This window comes from Pollachius pollachius (genome assembly GCF_949987615.1).
Source record: "Pollachius pollachius genome assembly, chromosome: 3".
In the NCBI taxonomy this organism is placed as follows: domain Eukaryota; kingdom Metazoa; phylum Chordata; class Actinopteri; order Gadiformes; family Gadidae; genus Pollachius; species Pollachius pollachius.
In genome coordinates this window covers 8,643,560-8,661,691 of record NC_136936.1, presented here as the reverse complement: position 1 = coordinate 8,661,691, position 18,132 = coordinate 8,643,560, and the positions used below count along the sequence as shown (strand labels likewise).

The 18,132-nt window shown below is 42.3% G+C and overlaps 2 protein-coding genes across 2 annotated transcripts; both read right to left on the bottom strand.

Annotated features, from left to right (window-relative positions):
- Window positions 1–213: 213 nt before the first annotated feature.
- LOC307073320 (galectin-4-like) lies at window positions 214–4,819 on the bottom strand (the record flags this gene model as incomplete). The annotated part of the gene is made up of 10 exons (XM_079733063.1): window positions 214–360; window positions 961–1,126; window positions 1,286–1,374; window positions 1,813–1,842; window positions 2,047–2,076; window positions 2,184–2,363; window positions 2,720–2,833; window positions 3,093–3,297; window positions 4,055–4,143; window positions 4,775–4,819. The coding sequence occupies 10 exons, from the start codon at window positions 4,817–4,819 to the stop codon at window positions 214–216; spliced, it is 1,095 nt and encodes a 364-aa protein (XP_079589189.1).
- Window positions 4,820–11,096: 6,277 nt separating this feature from the next.
- Window positions 11,097–17,695, bottom strand: nyap2a (neuronal tyrosine-phosphorylated phosphoinositide-3-kinase adaptor 2a; the record flags this gene model as incomplete). Its single annotated transcript, XM_079734012.1, has 5 exons — window positions 11,097–11,300; window positions 14,275–14,381; window positions 15,563–16,540; window positions 16,775–17,073; window positions 17,484–17,695. 5 exons carry the CDS (start codon window positions 17,693–17,695, stop codon window positions 11,097–11,099), a joined length of 1,800 nt encoding a protein of 599 aa, XP_079590138.1.
- Between the last annotated feature and the right edge of the window lie 437 nt (window positions 17,696–18,132).

The following is an 18,132-nucleotide window of genomic DNA, read 5'->3' as shown; positions in this document are numbered from 1 at the left end:
ACATATTGCTGATATTACAGTGGCCATGAGGTAACGGTGTTTACATTTGTTATTCCTCCTCTATCCTATTGATCCGAGGAACAGTCGGTTGATCAGCAACGCGTTAACCAGTCCTTACACTTCTTTAGGGACACCTCGCTCTGAAATCCATCCGCCAACACACAAGCGACCAATTATAGACCCGCATGCATGGTGTTTATCAGTCGTCGTGCCTCAGAAGTGGATGTAGGAGATCTGCACGTCTCCCTCGATCTCCAGCATGTCCACCTGGGTGAAGGGCTGCAGCCGGTGGGCGAAGTCCAACAGATGCTGGCCGTTGACAAACACCTTGAACCGCTGGTTCCCGCAGCGGATCGACATCTGGAAACAAATTCAAAGTAGAGTAGAGCAGAGTCAGAACTAGGGTCCTTTATTAAAAGGCCCCCTGTTTCACCACCAGGTGTGATATTTATAAAAAGTGCCTCTAGTGACATATCCCATCGGAGTGACTACCCAGACGTAGGATAGATATATCATAGATACATAGATGGTGGTATATATATATAGGCCTATATATATTTATTAAAAACCTGCAGCAGAAAGAAAAGATAAAGCTATGATCACTGCACTACTGTTGGTTCATCAAAGCATCTGCTAAATACTGTAAAATAGAAGATATTTACTTTTCCAGTGCTGTACAATTTACAAAATCAAAGCTATCCTAGGGTGCCCCAATAGACGCGAGGAGACCTATAGACTAGACTTGAAGCCATAAGGCTTTTAAAAAAATACGTATTAAAAACATGTATTTCAAATTCCTATGGCTACCACACACTCTGTCCAGTTGTTTATTAGACCGTGTTGTGCTTACCCATTGATGCTTCTCAGTCTCTTTTTTTGAATGATAAATTTGAATAATCTGCTGAAAAGCTAAAGGCGCTTTAATGATTGAATGTAAAGAAGACGGTACTTTAGCCTTACGTCAAAGTACTGTCCCTCCATGAAGGGGTTGACAGACAGCTCCCTCTCCTCCGGGCCCCAGTTGCCTTCCATCATGGAGTTCCTCACCACGACGCCCTCTCTCACGCGGGGGTTCATGTGGAACGCAATGTCTCTCGACCGACTCGCCTTAAGGTTGATACTCAACCTGCAAAGTAAAGCAGATTCAGTGGGCGAGTCAGAACGTCCGAGAGGGTAATGGGACTCAATGTGACACACACACATACACACACACACACACACACACACACACACACACACACACACACACACACACACACACACACACACACACACACACAAACACCTGTCTCCTCCGTAGGGTATCATTCCTCTGATGATGATGGTCCTCTTCGGAGACATCCCTCCTGGGATCATGGTGTTGAAGGGAATAGTCTGAACACAGAAAATACACTATTACACACCTTAGCTCTGATATAACCCAAACTCCAACACCCTGTAACCTCACATCTCACCTCTAACCATGGATCAGGGTGCTGAGGGGAACAGTCTGGACACACAAGATAAACTGTACCACACCTAAACACACCTGATGTAACCCTAAATCACAAACCTGTAACACTATCAGCTGACCCCACACCCTAACCCTGGATCATGGCGTTGTGGGGAACAGGCTGGACTCAGACACCACTAAACAGGTCTCCCTAGCCAAGACTAACCCCTTACTTAACCTAATTTATAGTTTAAGGCCTAACACTATCACCCAATCTGTAACCTAACCCCAACCTGGTTCCGCCCTCTTTCATGGTAGGTGGTGAGGCGCTTGCGTTTTAAACATTATAACATATTACTATTATATAAATGATTACTTACAGGATTGTACTCTGGTTGGCCTCCCATACCCTGAAATAACAACCACAAAACACAAGTCAATATAAAAACATATGCATAACCAAATTACCTCTCTTTCTGAGAAAAGTGTATTCTCTAAGTAAACACGTCCGGTTGTGTGTGTGTGTGTGTGTGTGTGTGTGTGTGTGTGTGTGTGTGTGTGTGTGTGTGTGTGTGTGTGTGTGTGTGTGTGCGTGCCTGTGCCCAAGTACTCACCGGCAGGTGAGCTCCTGGGAAGCCTCCACCCTAACAGGAACAGACAGAGGACCGATGACGCTCAAAAGGTTCCCAATTAAGATAACGTCAAATCAGTAACTAGCAAAACACGGTGAAGATTAACTTCCAGTACTCACCCCCATCCCTCCTTGACCTCCGGGGTAACCCCCCTGACCACCAGGGTATCCACCCTCACCACCGGGGTACCCGCCCTGACCTCCAGGGTAGCCGCCCTGACCTCCAGGGTAGCCGCCCTGACCTCCAGGGTACCCGCCCTGACCTCCAGGGTACCCGCCCTGACCTCCAGGGTACCCGCCCTGACCTCCAGGGTACCCGCCCTGACCTCCAGGGTACCCGCCCTGACCTCCAGGGTTCCCACCCTGGAAGGAGGAGAGAACAGCTGTTTAAGTGAAGCACCCAAGGTTAGCATTAGAGGTTAGCAATGCAGGGTTGGGTCTCCTGTTAGCTCGTAAGTTTGGTGCCTTAGATTAACACTGAAGAAGCACCGGGGTGTGCTTCCCCACACATCCTTTAAACCTCATTGACATCTCTCTGCTATGTCAATGTCCCAATGAAAAAAAATATTAATAGTGTTAAATAATATTATAGTTTATAAGCCAGCAATCACCCACAGCCCCTTGTGGATTTCAGGCGATTTAAGGCAATTCCTTACCCCAATGACGTTTATGGTCTGGATAGACACGTCCCCAGAGATGTTCATGGAACAGACACGCTCCAGAGGGATGCGGTGGGGCAGAGTGAAGAACTCTCGCCCATTCACCTTGAACTGTAGACACACAACATTATCATTATCATATTAGCAGTTATTGACATAAATGTGACCAGCCACAGTGAAAGCTGAGTTGTTAACTCTGCTGATAGAGACCTTTTTTCATGTGGTTACTTGAATTCACACGTGTGTACATCTGGACACACACACACACACACACACACACACACACACACACGAACACACACACACACACACACACACACACACACACACACACACACACACACACGTATAAAGAGGGGACTATCATAACCTGGTATCCCTCGGCAGTAACCATGATGACCATCTCGAAGGCCTCGCCCAGGACGAAGGGCATGTCCCGGGTGTGTTCCTCAGAGTCCCAGTTGTCCCCCTGGCGGGAGTTGAACACCACCTTGTCCCAGCCATCGAAGCGTGGGTTGAAGAAGAGTGCAATGTCACTGTTCTCTGCTTCCCCGCACTGCAGCATCACATGGAACCTGCAGGGGGCAGTGTGGTTTAGTAGTTTATTTTAAGTTTGGTGTAGTGTGGTGTCATTCAGCTTTGTGTAGTTGATGTGTGGTGTAGTGTAGGTGATGTGCAGTGTAGTGTAGTTGATGTGTAGTGTAGTTCCGTTTTTTTCCGAGTTTTGTTACGTTTATTTTATTTAAGTGATTTTTTTAGATTTTGAGCTAAATTTAGATCAATATTTACAAGTGAGCTAAATTTAGATCAATATTATATGACAACTGGGCTGATTTGACTGTTTCAGCTCAGTTTCAAACTATAAATTCTACAACGTGTTCACATTATGTGATCACACCCTTTGCACACAACATGTAATGTGCAGACAAAGTCAAGAAGCAAAAGAGTGAAGCAGTGTGCATGAGGTTCCAGGTGCACAATGTTAATGGGGACATTACTCATGGCCTGAAACAACTGTCTCACACTAAGAATTATGTATTCTGCTAAACCTTCCCCGCTAGGGTCAACAGAACACCATCTGGCTTGAATAATCAACTATTTATTTGAGTAATAGTTATAGTTAATAGTTAACGCAATACATTGTCATGCTATTACGTTTCAAAGTCATTTTTAATGGATGGTACTAGGCAAAACAATAAACTAACATAAAACAAAATCAATATTGTTGGGATAATTATCTTGGGGCTCACGATGGCTCAGGGAAACTAAAACTTAATCCTGTGTCATGTTTCTTGCTCTGCTTTACAATCTGTTGGATTGATGTTAACTCACCTGGTGGTTTGCTCCTCGACCCGTCCCTGGAAGTAGATGGACATCCCATTCCTCAGACCTCCGTAGATCGGCCCTGTGTAGGGAATTCTCTGTGGAGAAGACAGTGGTACAGTATTAGTGCTACTGCAGTATTACGGTACATTATCAGTACATTACAAGAGTTAGCACAGGATCAGCGTTTATACATTAATATCGCTACAAGTTAAGGATCAATGCAGTATTCCTATTAAAGTTAAAGCATGTTTTAACAAAAACGTTTTTTTTGTTTTTTGTTGTATTTGCTGTAATAGATCAAAGCTTGTTTGTGATGCTGTATAGCTGTATATATTCATTTATAGCACAGATGTGTTATGAAACGGAATAATACCACTTCCTCCAAGGACAATTAATTCCCAGTTGATTGTTGTTTTGGACTTCTCCAACCAAACTACACCCAGTGACTCGCTCCTACTTCTTCTTGCTCCCAATCTATTGTGTCGGTTGGTAACTAATTGAGGGTTGATTTGTAATGGAGTCTGTGTGCGATCTAGACAGCCAACACACCTTGCACGCCCATGCACACAGAGGAGAAGTGCGTTTAATTATTAGGGGATCAGTGAAATTAATGTTGATAAGCACTTTTGGTGAATCGTTTACAAATTAATACACAGTCAACTGTCCCTCGGAAAACTAAGTAAAACCCCGGCGAGCTGCTCATGGGCTGTTTTGGAGGATACTCACAGGGCTGTAGATGGGCTGGTATCCGGGAGGTGCGACAAACGTCATGGTAGCGGTTGTAGAGACGAACAGGCAGGGCGCACGGCCACATTAGTGGGCCTGCTTTTATACCTGCACCCAGGGGAGGGGTAAGGGGACCAACCCTTCACCCATACTGGGCTCTGTTTGCTTTGGGCTGGGGAATTACCAGCAACCAGAATGGCCTTCTCAAAAGGGTGTGTGTGTGTGTGTGTGTGCATGTGGGTGTTTGCGGGCATTCGAAGCCACTCCTCTAGCATTTAATGCTCCCATTTGATATTGTCTTCCGACTGCTGTCTATCTACTAACACACTCTAATATTTAATCATTACCTTCACCAGCAACCAGAATGGCCTTCTCAAAAGGGTGTGTGTGTGCATGTGGGTGTTTGCGGGCATTCGAAGCCACTCCTCTAGCATTTAATGCTCCCATTTGATGTTGTCTTCCAACTGCTGTCTATCTACTAACACACTCTAATATTTAATCATTACCTTCACAGCACCTGAGCGATAAATAATTGTATACCTTACAAAAACCTTACAATAAACCGACTTCCAACACCTCCACCCTACGTCCTTGTCTGGAAGAGGCCAGAAAATGTCCCCTAGGTGGCTTGTAGAATGGACATTGCTACAGCATACTAATTTAGAATCAGTTTTATCAGGCAATCAGGATCAGTGAAGTACAACAACACAGCCTGAATAAAAACAAAACATCTCACTGCAGTCTCTAACCATTTATATTGTTATTTGATTTAACATACATTTTATTCCCCTAAACTTGTTGTTTTGAGTGTGCAGACAAGCGGCGGGGCCTTTCCCCATTGGTCAATATTCTAATCATGTTTTCGGAGGGTGTGTATATCTATGGGATCTATGGAATTTAGGAGAGTCTGTCAACGTTTGACAAACAGACTTCCTTCAGGTGGGTGCAGCGGCGCAGATAAGAGTGCTTGTAATGTAGATTTGTTTTACATTTGTGTGTGCAAGTTTGATGTACAGACACTGGGTTGGGCTGCATATGTTTTGTTAAGAAAGTCGACCTCCTACACTCACGACACTGCACATCGTTCTACACCATGACACAAAATCAGATTAGTGAAAAGAAGGCAGGGTGTGTATTAAATCAAGGATGCTTTCACAATGACTCATCATAACGCAGATTAAGTGATGGACAAACATGTTTGCTGCCTTTAGCAGCCTTTATCGGAAAGATACCATAAAAAGCTGGCGAAGACAATGATAGTAAAAAAATAAAGTTTCCATGAACAGTACATTTGCATTTATTCTGCGAGTAGGATCCAGTAGTGGAAAAAAAAAATATCCAACTTTATATGATTGCATGGCTTTTTCATTATGGATTTTTGTCCAATATTATTTGTAAAGAAATTGCGTGTACCCCACAAATATTTTTGACTTGTGCTTTGTAAATTGCTATCCACAATATCATTCAGAACAGCATTTTACACACAAACACGTCCATTTGCATTTGCGGATCTTGCTGAGATTTGTCCAATTTGTACCGCAGCTGATCTGTGAAATCTGGCTGTGTACATAGCATCTATGGAAGTATTTATTGTAACCCAAAGAAGACAATTCTCGTTTTGTTTACCTCGATCCACAAATATTTTGTTGTTGTGTTTCGTAAAGTGATCTCCTCAGATATTTCACGATCCAGAAATACACATTTTTAACTCTTCTCATAAAATGATGTCTCCACGGATGATCCACAAATTTGCTTGTGTTTTGTCAAATGTAATCCACACTCAGTTTTTACAGATTTGTGGATTGCATGGCCCTTTTTGCTTGATTTTCGTTATACATATTTTGTCCAATATTTTCCGCTGTTGAACTATAAAATACGAATGCGCAAGATTTGAACATGCGTTACCTAGAGAAGATGATTCACATTGCTTGCACCACGAATCACAAATATTTTATAATATATTTGGACTATTTTGAGGTTTGTAAATTGCTATCCACCCCATTTTTTGGTGGGGGTTTCCTCAAATATCTAGTGATCTAGAGGTGAAGCCAAAAAGAAAAAATGCAACAAACTTTCATCCGACAGATACTCGCCATCACAAAGTTGATTTTAGAAACAGGTTGGTTGGTGTGAATCCCTGTATGAATGCGTTTGTGGCTTTATTAATGCACTTTTATTTAATAACTGTATTGTTCACACGATGTTATATGCTCCGGTAACAGGGATTTCTTACTTATACTGTTCATTCTTTATTAATGTTTCGCAAAATCAGTCTCTTATGTAAACGTTTATACACTACTGTTATTTGATGGCTGTATTGTTATTGTTATTCACGTAAAAACGGCATCTGAATATTTTTTATAGATGCACTGTTATTGTACTGATGATTTGTTGATGATGGGACATTTTAATATGCCATTATAACAGGAAATGGATCATTATATTGTAGCTTATTTTTCAACTCATGTTGAATACAATAAATATGCTTCGAAAAAATATATATACTGTATTTAGCAGTTTAATATCTGATACGTCCCCTACCAGGGGCCATCTGAAATATATTTTACATATTGTATACCCCGATCTCACTTAATATGAGGTCACACGCCCAGACCAGAAGAACAGATTAACGGCCACTAAAGCAGCCAACTAGGAAAATGTCATTTTTATTCACCAATTAAGAACCAGATTTCTTGAACTTCCCTGAGAATAACCCACAGAATTTGATAGGCGTGTCCAATGCTGTTTTTAAACCTTGTACCTAACCCTTACCCTAACCCAGGATTAGTATCAGATGTGGGGTTAGTGTCAGGATTAGTATCAACTCTAGGGTTAGTGTCAGGATTAGTATCAACTATGGGGTTAGTGTCAGGATTAGTATCAACTATGGGGTTAGTGTCAGGATTAGTATCAGCTATGGGGTTAGTGTCAGGATTAGTATCAGCTATGGGGTTAGTGTCAGGATTAGTATCGGCTATGGGGTTAGTGTCAGGATTACTATCAGATGGAGGGTTAGGGTTAGTGTCAGGATTAGTATCAACTGTAGAGTTAGTGTCAGGATTAGGATCAAATATGGGGTTAGTGTCAGGATTAGGATGAACTATAAGGTTAGTGGCAGGATTAGGATCAACTATGGGGTTAGGGTTAGTGTCAGGATTAATATCAACTATGGGGTTAGTATCAGGATTAGGATCAACTATGGGGTAAGTGGCAGGATTAGGATCAGCTATGGGGTTAGGGTTAGTCTCAGAATTAGGGTAAACTAAGGGGATAGTGGCAGGATTAGGATCAACTATGGGGTTAGGGTTAGTCTCAGAATTAGGGTAAACTAAGGGGATAGTGGCAGGATTAGGATCAACTATGGGGTTAGGGTTAGAAATCATAGGGTATATCAACAGCTGTAGCAGTCTGTACAGTTTAAGTGCTGCTTATGATAACATGAGCACTTACGGAACATCTCTTTTTTACCACAAAATGTTCTCTTTATTTTACTCTACATCAATGGATTGCATGCTTACAAATGATCTATTTTTTTTTCTCAAACCTGTGCCTTACAGTATATATCAGTACAGAGTATACTTAAAAATATACCTCTCCTTAATATCTTCAAGCCCTTTGAGACTTTTCTTTTTAAATAGAGCATTTCATAAATTTAAAACATATTAAAATACATTTTCTTGTAAATCAAATGTTAGATTTCTAATATTCTTCGAGGGGGTTATGGAGACATGAAGATCGCCCTTGGCCCCAGGTGATTCTTTCTGTGTTGCCAGCACACGCTGGTAGAGGAACTAAACACAACCATTACTGGAAATTTAACATCATATGTAAATATGGCCCATGCCTATTAGATGAGGACACACGATTAAGAACCATCACACGTCATAAACACAAAGCTTCAGTTAGTCAGACCTGCTTTTCAACTGGGTCACAGTGAACCCAGGTCTCAAACAACTCTTATGGTGTGTGTGTGTGTGTGTGTGTGTGTGTGTGTGTGTGTGTGTGTGTGTGTGTGTGTGTGTGTGTGTGTGTGTGTGTGTGTGTGTGTGTGTGTGTGTGTGTGTGTGTGTGTGTTCGGTAAAACTACTGTAAACATGTATCAATTTTACAAACACAATGGCATTTTTGTGTAGAAGAGCTTATTGGTCCAGCAGCTAAGGTTTATGGGTTAAATGTCAATCAATATTTATAATTCCAATTCCATTCCTTTCTTTCTCATTCTATATTATATAATGATAGCAATCTACATTTACATTGTCACATCTCATCATCTGAGATTTTCAACAGACTGACCCCTTAAAACAGTTTCACAGCTTTTACTTCTTAGACGGTCCCTACATATTCATAGCAATGAGAGCAGGGAACATCTGTAGTATTTGCTACAGTTGATAATAAATAAATCATCTGTAGAATTATGCTACATAATTTATCTTTAAATATTATGGGATATTTAGTAGACTTAAATATTTGTTATGTTCCATATTTAAAACAAGGGTACAAGCTTGGGCCTAGCCAGCAATGTTCAATAGTGAATGTTTAATAAGTAATTTAACAGTTTTAAGACGTAGTGCTGAATTCATGGCTGAATAAGATGTGTGAATGGGACATTTTGTCACCCTTACCCCAATCTCGGAAACCATCGGCTTAGCTTTCGACAATGACTACGGACATTGGAAAATATTTATGGGGTTCCAATCTAGCCGGATAACAAATGTCCAAGCACAGATTTTCTCTTCTGTGCACTGGCCATTGTTTTGAAAATTTTTAAGGGGTTTCAGGTCAAGACCAAATTTTGGCTGATCTCTTTTAACAGATGAAAAAAAGCTATTAAAAAAATGGAAACGTAGTCAGACGATAGACGATGTGTTTGGAGATTGTTGCTTTCCACAGACTGTTTACCTGAATGCAACCAAAGCCCGCTCAAACATTGCTTAGTCCTACAAACGGAAACCAGAGCGCTTCAGATACCAAAATCTGGTCCAGTTTTAGTACATTTACCACCCCTGTCCCATGGTTGAAGTACTTAGTACTTTAAAGTACTCCCTTCAATTCAAAATGGGTAACATCTCAACAAGCTCGTAGGTCAAAGTAACCTGGACATATATGTAGTCAATGCTGATTGGCAGTGATCACATTAATGTTATCAATCAAATCACATTTTATCCAGCCAAACCAGTTAATTTACGTCACACAGTTGCATTTGAAGGGGCTCATTCTTAAACATTTTGACATTAAGATGATTATTTTAATCTGTTCAAGAAATACATTGCATATGTTCTCTAAATCTATAAGGTAGGGGTAAGAGTAACGTGACATCAACTTAGGGTCCCATTTAAAACCTTTTTCGAATGATCCAGCTGAGGCCAGGATATGACCTATCACAACTTCAGTCTTTGTAGCAAATCAATTTTTTTTGCGTCCATTTGGCAGAATGATGTGTCCATGTCTGATGACGTGAGGGAAGAATCACAAACTTCCTGTTAGGATACACACTTTGTGGCCGTATCGAGTATTCAACAATTGGTTGAGGGAGCACAATGATCTTCTAAAATGGCTGTGGTGGTGGTGGTGGGGGGTGGGGAATATTGTTAAAGGTGTAACGTGTAAGATTACTACTTAAGAGATTTTAAAAAGGAACTACTACCATTATCAACAGAAAGTGAAGAAATACCCGTTTTGACGTAATGTCAATACCTTTCTGTATTATGTTTCAGAGATATTTATTTTAAGATAGCAGCTAGCCCCGCTACCACCAGGCCGTAATGTCTCGTAATACCACTTTGTAACACAAGAGGTCAGCGTCACTGCAGTTTCCGGTCTACCCTCAGACCAACATGAATGGATGCAAGTAGCACCGCCCAGAGGGCGTATTCTTTCAAGCTTTGCTTTCCACCTCTGGAAACAGCTGTTAGTGCTAACTTTGGCTATGTAGCGATGGCTTATAAATGTAGCACATTTTAAAACATTACTGACAGTGTAAATATGTTAAGTTAGTTGTTGGATGATACGCAGTTCACCAATACGCTTTCCAGACCAGTTAGAATACAATGTGGGTGGACAACTTTCACTTTCTGGTAATATGCTGCCCCCTACTGTGTGGAGGACTAACTTGGACAAATCGTACACGTTACACCTTTAAAAGGAAGTATGCTTAGGGTCAGGTAGTAGGGTAAGGGGCTACAGGAAGTAGGGCTGGGGTCAACAGGAGGTATTGTTGAAGTCCTTTTCCTTTTTTTTGGGACGCTTTGCTACAACAGTATGGCTTTCCTTCCCCTCCTCCTCACACATATTGTGTGTTTGATGTAAAGTCGGCAATATGTTTTCATATAGCAGTATCCCAGATGACAGCAGTTTTGGTAGAAGGGTAGGGTGGAGGCTGCCTTCTCTTCCAACTGGGCAAGATAGGCATGCTGTCCTGTTTATACAGGCTCTTCTCCGCTCCCTGACGACACTTGATTTCTCCACACAGAACTCTCTTCTTCTCGATCATCTGCATCATAGTAGCATCGCCACAAATCCACGGCATCTGGGAATAGGGTTAGTGTTAGATTGATCTACTGGTGCCAAAGACAATCATTTGCTTTGACATAAGATGCATAATACAGATGGTTACAAAACTTCCCACTGAGAACACCCTTGATTACAATTGACTTATGCTACTGGAAGATGCTTTGCATAAAGCCACCATTTATTATATAGGATGTATAAGTGTAGTTGGATACCTTACTTTTCCACATTTGTTATGCTTTTGTGTTAACCAGAGTGACTGCAACATTACGCACATAGACTTAAATACTACTAAAATGATGAACAGTTAACATGATTGTTGCTATGGAGGATTATACTGCCCATTTATCCATGTTTTAAAATGTAATTTGTGTATTTGGGGTCATCGCCAGCACCTGGCCTGTCGTCTCTCGTTACATTATAAACTAAAACCCGCCTTTTACGACAATGGCAGCCTCCGATTGGTCTGTCGGTTGGCTAGATGGTCTGAGGGCAACTGGCTTGGACGAATTCCCTCTTTTAATTCAAATGTATGTACTAGGGCTCTTCATCCAGACCAGTGGACATATTTATTATGGCAAGATGTACAAGTTTAACTACAAGTGTTAATAACTCAAAGAATTGCAACATTTATTTCAATGGTCATCAGAAAAAATTATGTTCCTCAAAGTGATCAATATTTTTTATGTTTATTGAATACAATAATTACAACTTTAAATTCAGGGTCTTTTAAATGAATGTGAACTGAACCATCTTATTTTTGCACACAAACTGACATGAGAATTCGATCAAATACATTACAATTCACGTACATACGGTGCAGACAACATACCTTACAGACATCAAGAGTGCCACAAAATAACATGCACGACAATGGTCAACGATTATTTTCCATCAACGAAAATAACCCCAGCCCAACATTAACATACAACATGCAAAATCATCAGTTCTGCTCTATCTATTTTTATATAAATAAAGAAGAGCTTACACTAAACTTCTACACTGTTGAACACGCTCAACATTGTGTGTAAACTGCGTAAATATAAAAAATATAAGAAATCATGTTCTACAAGGAAATCAAACGGGGCTATCATATATAGTTTAATGATGACTCAAATAAACTTTCATCTACATTAATTAAACATGGAAATACATATCTACCAACATATGGAATTTATTTACATCAAGTTCTTAAAATAAAGGATTGAAAAATCATTTAATATTATTAGACACCAATGCAATCACTAAATTCTTTGTAAAAATGTTATACAATAGTTATAGACTACACGTAATTCTTATGATTATACAATACTGTTCTATTTACACTTTGCCTCCAAAATGCTGGTTGGACTACTAGAAAACCTACATAGGGTAGGACTAGAGAACCTTCTTGGGATGGGACTAGTGAACCCACATAGGGTAGGACTAGAGAACCTTCTTGGGATGGGACTAGTGAACCCACATAGGGTAGGACTAGAGAACCTTCTTGGGATGGGACTAGTGAACCCACATAGGGTAGGACTAGAGAACCTACATAGGATAGGACTAGGCAACCTTCAATGGGTAGTACTTGATAACCTACATGGGGTAGGACCAGGGAACCTACATTAGGTAGAACTACAGAACCTACATTGGGTAGAACAAGTGAACCTACGTAAGGGTCAGAACTAGATGACCAACAAAGGGTTGGACTATATAACCTTCATTGGGTTGGGCTATATAACCTTCATTGGGTAGGAATAGATAACCTTCATTGGGTAGGACTATATAACCTTCATTGGGTAGGACTAGATAACCTACATTGGTTGGGACTGGAGAACCCACATGGGATGGGACTAGAGTAGATCCATAGTGTAGGACTAGAGAACCAATATAGGGTAGGACTAGACAGCCTACATTTGGTAGAACTAGAGAGCCGACGTAGGATTGGGGTAGGCAGCCTGCAGTTTGTATTTCCAGTTTGTCTAGTCGTCTCAGAGCACGTAGGCTCACTTACTGCTACGTTTTATTTATAAAGCCATAATGGGTTTACGTCCGTCTTGTGCAATTTTATTGTTCAAAAATCTGATGGGTACCCTCAGTAATAACGTTTGCTAACTGTCCCTGGGGCCAGGTCCATTAGGCCCTTCATGTACTCCTTTATGTACTCTGCCCCATCGGGCTGGAACACCTTACGTTCATTTAGAAGTGGAAGAACTTGTCCATCTTGGTGTTTTTAAAACACTGATGAAGAATATTTAAGCAGATTCTGTAAACTGCCACAGTTTCTAACCGTGTCTTCCCTCTTGTGCAGTTTTTATAATGGCAATATTCTCTTTTGTGTTGTTAATTCTTCTTATGTTGTCTGTTTGTAATTCTTATGTAATGGCATGCTGCTGTCTATCTTAGCCAGGACATTCTTGAAAATGAATTGATATCTCAATGTAATTTCCTGGTTAAATAGAAGAGAAACACGGGGTAGGGCTTCGGACCATACATAGTGTGGGACTAGGCAGCCTTTATAGGATAAGCATACAGACCATACATAGTTGGACTACAGCCATGCATAGAGTAGGACTACAGTCCTGACATAGAGTCGGTCTACAGTCCAAACATTTGTTAGGACTACAGACCCTACATAAGGTAGGACTGCAGACCCTACATATGGTGGGACTATAGACTGTACATAGGGTAGCAGTATAGACCGTACATATGGTAGGACTAGGCAGATGGGGTAGGTGTTGTTGCTTTGGATATAGTGCTCACAACAAACTGCTTTTTAACATTTGTTTCAACAGCATGCAATGTATTCTCTAAACATCAAGCTAGATGACTATTTAACTGTGATGAAGACCAAAAGGTAAATAGTCATGACGAGCAGACGCACAGGAAGGTAGACGGACTGAAATACAGAAAGCAGCCAAAACGCAGACAGACAGACGGACGGACAAACAGCAGACAGGACTGTACACGGCACCTGACCCTGCCTCGGGGAGTCAGTCTGGGGGAAATACCTGGCTGAGGGCCGGATGGGGGGTGGAGCGTTGAGAGGTTCCACCTGGGGTGGGAACTCCCGATGTGGATGCTGAGCGTCCCAGTTTACACCCAGCCCTGGACTCCGCTGCAGGGAATAGAGTTAAAGTTACACAAGTGCTACATCAGTGTCCACCAGAAATGCTTTTCATGGCTCCTCCCACCTCCTCCTAGAGACATGGTGGGGCTGACTGATGACTTGCCCATCCTGCTTGGGGCGTGGCTAGAGGTGCTAGATGTGTTTCTTTGGACATCCCATTCTTGGGTACTGATAATCCCTGTCCTCTCTCTCTTGATACTTTCAGGTTTGGTATGTGATCTAGCAACACCTGAGAGTTATATTGAACAAAGACAGATCACAGGAAATGGTCATATACTTTAACACTATGAATCCCCTACAGTCAAACACCCTGAACCCCTTACAGTCAAACACCTCGAACCCCCTACAGTCAAACACCTTGAACCCCCTACAGTCAAACACCTTGAACCTACACTCAAACACCTTGAACCTACACTCAAACAAGTTGAATCCCCTACAGTCAAACACCTTGAACCTACAGTCAAACACCTTGAACCTACACTCAAACACCTTGAATCCCCTACAATCAAACACCTTGAACCTACACTCAAACACCTTGAACCTACACTCAAACACCTTGAATCCCCTATAGTCAAACACCTTGAACCTACACTAAAACACCTTGAATCCCCTATAGTCAAACACCTTGAACCTACAGTCAAACACCTTGAACCTAGAGTCAAACACCTTGAATCCCCTACAGTCAAACACCTTGAACCTACAGTCAAACACCCTGCACCTCCTACAGTCAAACACCCTGAACCCCCTACAGTTAAACACCCTACAGTCAAACACCCTACAGTCAAACCCCCTGCACCTCCTACAGTCAAACCCCCTTAACCCCCTACAGTCAAACACATGTGTTGACCACTTGTGGTCAATGCTAAGCTTTCAGCAAAGAGCTTTCAACTCTGTTGGTTTCAGAACATCAAATAAAGCAGGAATTTGATTGGATTGATTGTGCTAAGATGTCTGCTGCACCCAGGGTAGCATCAACGCTAGATTGGGCTTCAACGCTTGACTACGAGGAAAACATTGCACACCTGGGCTGAAACATAAGGCTAGCATCATCCTCTTTCCACTCATACTGATAACGTACCTTATATAAATGATTAATCCAGTAGTGTGTGGCCTGGTTAGTTCACTATACGATATTATTATTTAGTTTGCTATTACTAAGTGCTACTTACCATCTCCCTCCCTTCCTTTTCTCCCTGTTGATCCTTTACTCACTTCCTCCAAGGGGCTGGTTGGGGTTCGCGACCTTGCTGAAACATTTTGCAGGGAGCCGTTGGCAGAGTTGGAGTTATGGAGTTTATTAGCTCCGTCTTGGGACTTATGCGAGCGTGGCATGCTTCCTCCTGCCATCAAACTATCATAAGGGGGAGGACGCTTTAAAGTGAGAGGAGTGAGGCAGCGTCCCATGCTAACAGGGGAGGGACATGCTGAATGGCTGCGGGGGTAACCCTGACCACTGTGGGAGGAGCCAGATGAATTATAGAGGTTGGAGGCAAGTGGTGGAGCAGATGAACGGCCTGACGGGGTGATGGTGTCTCTTTCCCTGTCTTTGCTTTTACGGCGGTTGGACGACTTCTTCGGTGTGTCAGGGGGGACACCCACGTGTTCCAACATGGGCAGTCTGGTGACCTCTAAGGGAGTGAGGGGTGACTCGTCAGAGTTTGGTGAGCACTGTGCAGGAGCCGGGGGGAATACAAGGAGAGGGGGGCGGTGGGTTAGAAGATTGGGGAAAGGTGCAGGGATATCAGAGAGAGATCCCTGGGGAGGAAATAAAAAGTCTGGCTCCAGTACGACCGTCTGGCAACTGTTGTCCCATTTGGAGTCCTGCATGAGTTCATCCAACATGGTGTACTTCATCTCCTCATAAACACCCTCACTCTGGTCATCTTCCGGGGCCTCTTGGCCCCTGAGGTCTCTGTGGATGTTCCCCACCATCTCAATATAAACAGGCTCCTCCCCATCAGTGTCTCTGGATAGTGGACTCTGGCTTCGAGTAGAACCTTTGTCCCTTGGCAAAGAAGACTTTTTGTTGCCATGGTTATAAACGATGTAAGACTCATCAAAGGATGAACTAAGCTGAGTGTTGGGGTCTCGTTTTGGTTTGGGAGGTGGCATCTTCTTGCTCTCATCATTGTAAGGCTGGAACTTACCTAAACACAGACAAGAAAACATTATAGCCAGGATCAGAATAAGGTTTGCCAATCTGAATTTATGACGACTCTACCAGAAAATTTGTTATTTTCAAGGTTACAAGGACAACATAACACAAATGTTGTGTGTCTATCACTACAAAAGAGTGAGGGACCTTCTTTGTCTATCCTCCCCTCAAAAGAAGAAGATTGAATGGGAATAATTAATGGGATGAAACGAAAGTATTCACTGACCCCTGGCTTCCTGGATCTCTAGGGGGTCGTCAGAGGTTCCCGGTCCCCCGTTAACGGCCTCAGAGCTCGTGCTGAGCCTGGTGTTTGGGTCTCTCTTGGGTTTAGGGGGGGGGTGCTTGCGGGCGTTGGGGTCATCGTCTCCTCCTCCCACCGAGTGGAGGGACTGGGAGCGCACAGTGAAACCCTGACCGCAGGGGGCGGGAAGCCTCTCCTGGGAAGCCGGCATGGTCATGAACCCCATCCGGAAATGCTTCCCCGAGTAGGATGTCTCCGTCGCCATGGTAACATCATCGCCAATCCTGGCAGCAGAAAAAACACTAGTATAGCAGGACTATTAAATGACGCCTAACCCTACACTATCCTAACCCTCAAAACACATGTGTGTAGAAGACACTGGTATGGTAGAGATATAAAACGATTAGACTATTAAACGTAAGCTACATTTCGAGCTAGGGGGTATATGCTTGTGTGTGTCTGTGTGTGTGTGTGTGTGTGTGTGTGTGTGTGTGTGTGTATGTGTGTGTGTGTGTATATATAGATAAAGATAAAGATAGATGGATAGATTTACAGCCCATCTGCTGTTTTTATATTTCCTATTGCTGCATGTTTCTTTGTGTCTTTGTGTCCACTTTATTTGACACTTCTAACTAATAAACTGTGCTTTAGGGTGACCTTCAGTGTTCTTGGGGTGGTTATTGTTTTTATTAACCTCCTAACAGCCTCATCCTGCCATCTCTTCTTCTGGTGTTTTTCCTGCAGATAGGCCCAGTTGGTTTCATTCCGTACACGGTCATGTTCCCGGGCGATGTCCGAGGCGTTCTGGATCACCAGACCATCATATGTGCGAAGGCTGTTGTCCTCAATGTACTGACAAAACCTGGTGCAGGATTCTTCTTGCTCCGGACTACCTCTGGTTGTCATGACAACACTGGGTATGGGGACACAGAAAATATAAGCCGCCAGTGACAGGAGACACACATTTCATCATTTACATTCCGGAAACAGCGTAGTGTTCAACATACATCCACTTTTATGACCACCAGCTCAAATTCCATACATATCCACAGTAGTTAACTACAAACCCTCACTCATCTCAACCTGAACCTAAATACATACATACCTAAATACATGCCTACTTAGATACCTTCCTTAACATTACATGAAATTGCATTTATATACTGTAGCTGAAACATTTTATCCAAAGCAAGTAAGTGAATTCAACCGTGACGGTATACATACAATTCATCAAACAAGCTTCCTACTAACCTACAAACCTACTATGCCTTGTTAGTGGTATCCCCTTAACCCTAATCTCTCTCCATCCCTCCATATCCCCTTCCCTTCCTCTCTCGCCTCAT